The sequence below is a fragment of the Leptonychotes weddellii genome, unplaced genomic scaffold (genome assembly GCF_054177405.1).
Source record: "Leptonychotes weddellii isolate Sample4059 unplaced genomic scaffold, ASM5417740v2 HiC_scaffold_26859, whole genome shotgun sequence".
In the NCBI taxonomy this organism is placed as follows: domain Eukaryota; kingdom Metazoa; phylum Chordata; class Mammalia; order Carnivora; family Phocidae; genus Leptonychotes; species Leptonychotes weddellii.
The window spans coordinates 1-1613 of NW_027861516.1; the positions used below are offsets into that span (position 1 = coordinate 1).

The 1613-nt window shown below is 35.5% G+C and overlaps 1 protein-coding gene across 1 annotated transcript; it reads left to right on the forward strand.

The window, feature by feature from the left end:
• Positions 1 to 283: 283 nt before the first annotated feature.
• Positions 284 to 1197, forward strand: LOC145718971 (UDP-glucuronosyltransferase 2A1-like; the record flags this gene model as incomplete). The annotated part of the gene is made up of 1 exon (XM_081810483.1): positions 284 to 1197. A coding segment is annotated over exon 1 (757 nt), but the record flags the coding sequence as incomplete, so codon positions are not given.
• Positions 1198 to 1613: the final 416 nt, after the last annotated feature.

Genomic DNA, 1613 nt, shown 5'->3' on the forward strand with positions numbered 1-1613 from the left:
ATAATATTTAATTGTTGCTAATGATATTTTATTAAATTTATTAAATATTGGAAAATTTATAGCCTTGGCATGTCTACATTTCTGAGTAAGTTCTGACCCAATCTGATATTTCAGTACCCAGGCCTGAGTGTAGAGTTGAGATATATAGTGGCTTCGTGGAATTTAATAGTAAGAATTTCACAATTATGAGATGTAATGAAAGGTTTGAAGGATCAAGTTTAAGAAAATGATCAGAGAGTAAGAATCATAACCCAGCTAAAGGAACAGGTTGAGAAGGAAGACACATGTTACCCCAAGCCTGTAATTATCATAAAATATTGTGCTACCGTGAGTAGTATCATTTGGTCTAGGGAAGACTCTTAAGGGTATCAATTGTTTTGAATCAAAACTGAAAAATAATTTGCCTTTCCTTTTTGCTCAAAAAGCAGAGAAATTCATTTATGTCACATCTCATCAAGTCTTCTACATCAAGCTACATCATGTTAAACAAGAACATTCTGCTGTTATCTCTTACGATTAGTCTTTTAGGAATCACTCTTGGTGGGAATGTTCTGATTTGGCCAATGGAAGGGAGTCATTGGCTGAACATTAAGATACTTATAGATGAGTTGATTAAAAAGGAGCATAACGTGACTGTCTTAGTTGCCTCTGGTGCACTTTTCATCTCGCCGACCTCTAACTCATCTCTAATATTTGAAATATATAAGGTGCCCTTTGGCAAAGAAAGAATAGAAGGAGTCATCAAGGACTTTGTTTTGACATGGATGGAAAATAGGCCATCTCCTTCAACCATTTGGAGATTCTATCAGGAGATAGCCAGAGTCATCAAGAACTTTCACATACTGTCTAGAGAAATCTGTGATGGTGTTCTCAAAAACCAAAAGCTGATGGACAAGCTGAAGAAAAGCAAATTTGACATCCTGATATCAGATCCAGTATTTCCTTGTGGTGATATAGTAGCTTTAAAATTGGGAATTCCATTTATGTACTCCTTGAGGTTTTCTCCAGCTTCAACAGTGGAAAAGCATTGTGGGAAGGTACCATTCCCTCCTTCCTATGTTCCTGCTATATTATCAGAACTCACCGACCAGATGTCTTTCACTGACAGAGTAAGAAATTTCATCTCCTACCATCTGCAGGACTACATGTTTGACACTCTTTGGAAATCATGGGATTCCTACTATAGTGAAGCTTTGGGTATGTAATTTTTTTTAATATCTGAATTTGAACAGAGTTTTGTATCACCTCTTTATTTCCCTGTAGCTGTTATTTTTCAATCCTACATATTGATAACTATCTATTAGTATCATTTGAGAGCAGGAAGGAAGATTAAAAAAATATGCTTTGTAACTATAGTGTGTTGTTTTCTAATTTTATGGACTCAAAGATACCAGCTAAGTTCTTTTATGGATAACGTGTAGCAAGAGTTTAAAATCAGGACTGAATTCCCATTTAGATATTGCATTGACAATAGAAATTGCCTAGAAATTTCAGTGGTGAGTAGAGAAAACTGGAAGAGATTAAGTTTCCTATAAGTCCATTACTAATATAGGCATTTGTGTGTGTGTGTGTGTGTGTGTGTGTGTTTAAAAACATACATGCGTGGGCGCCTG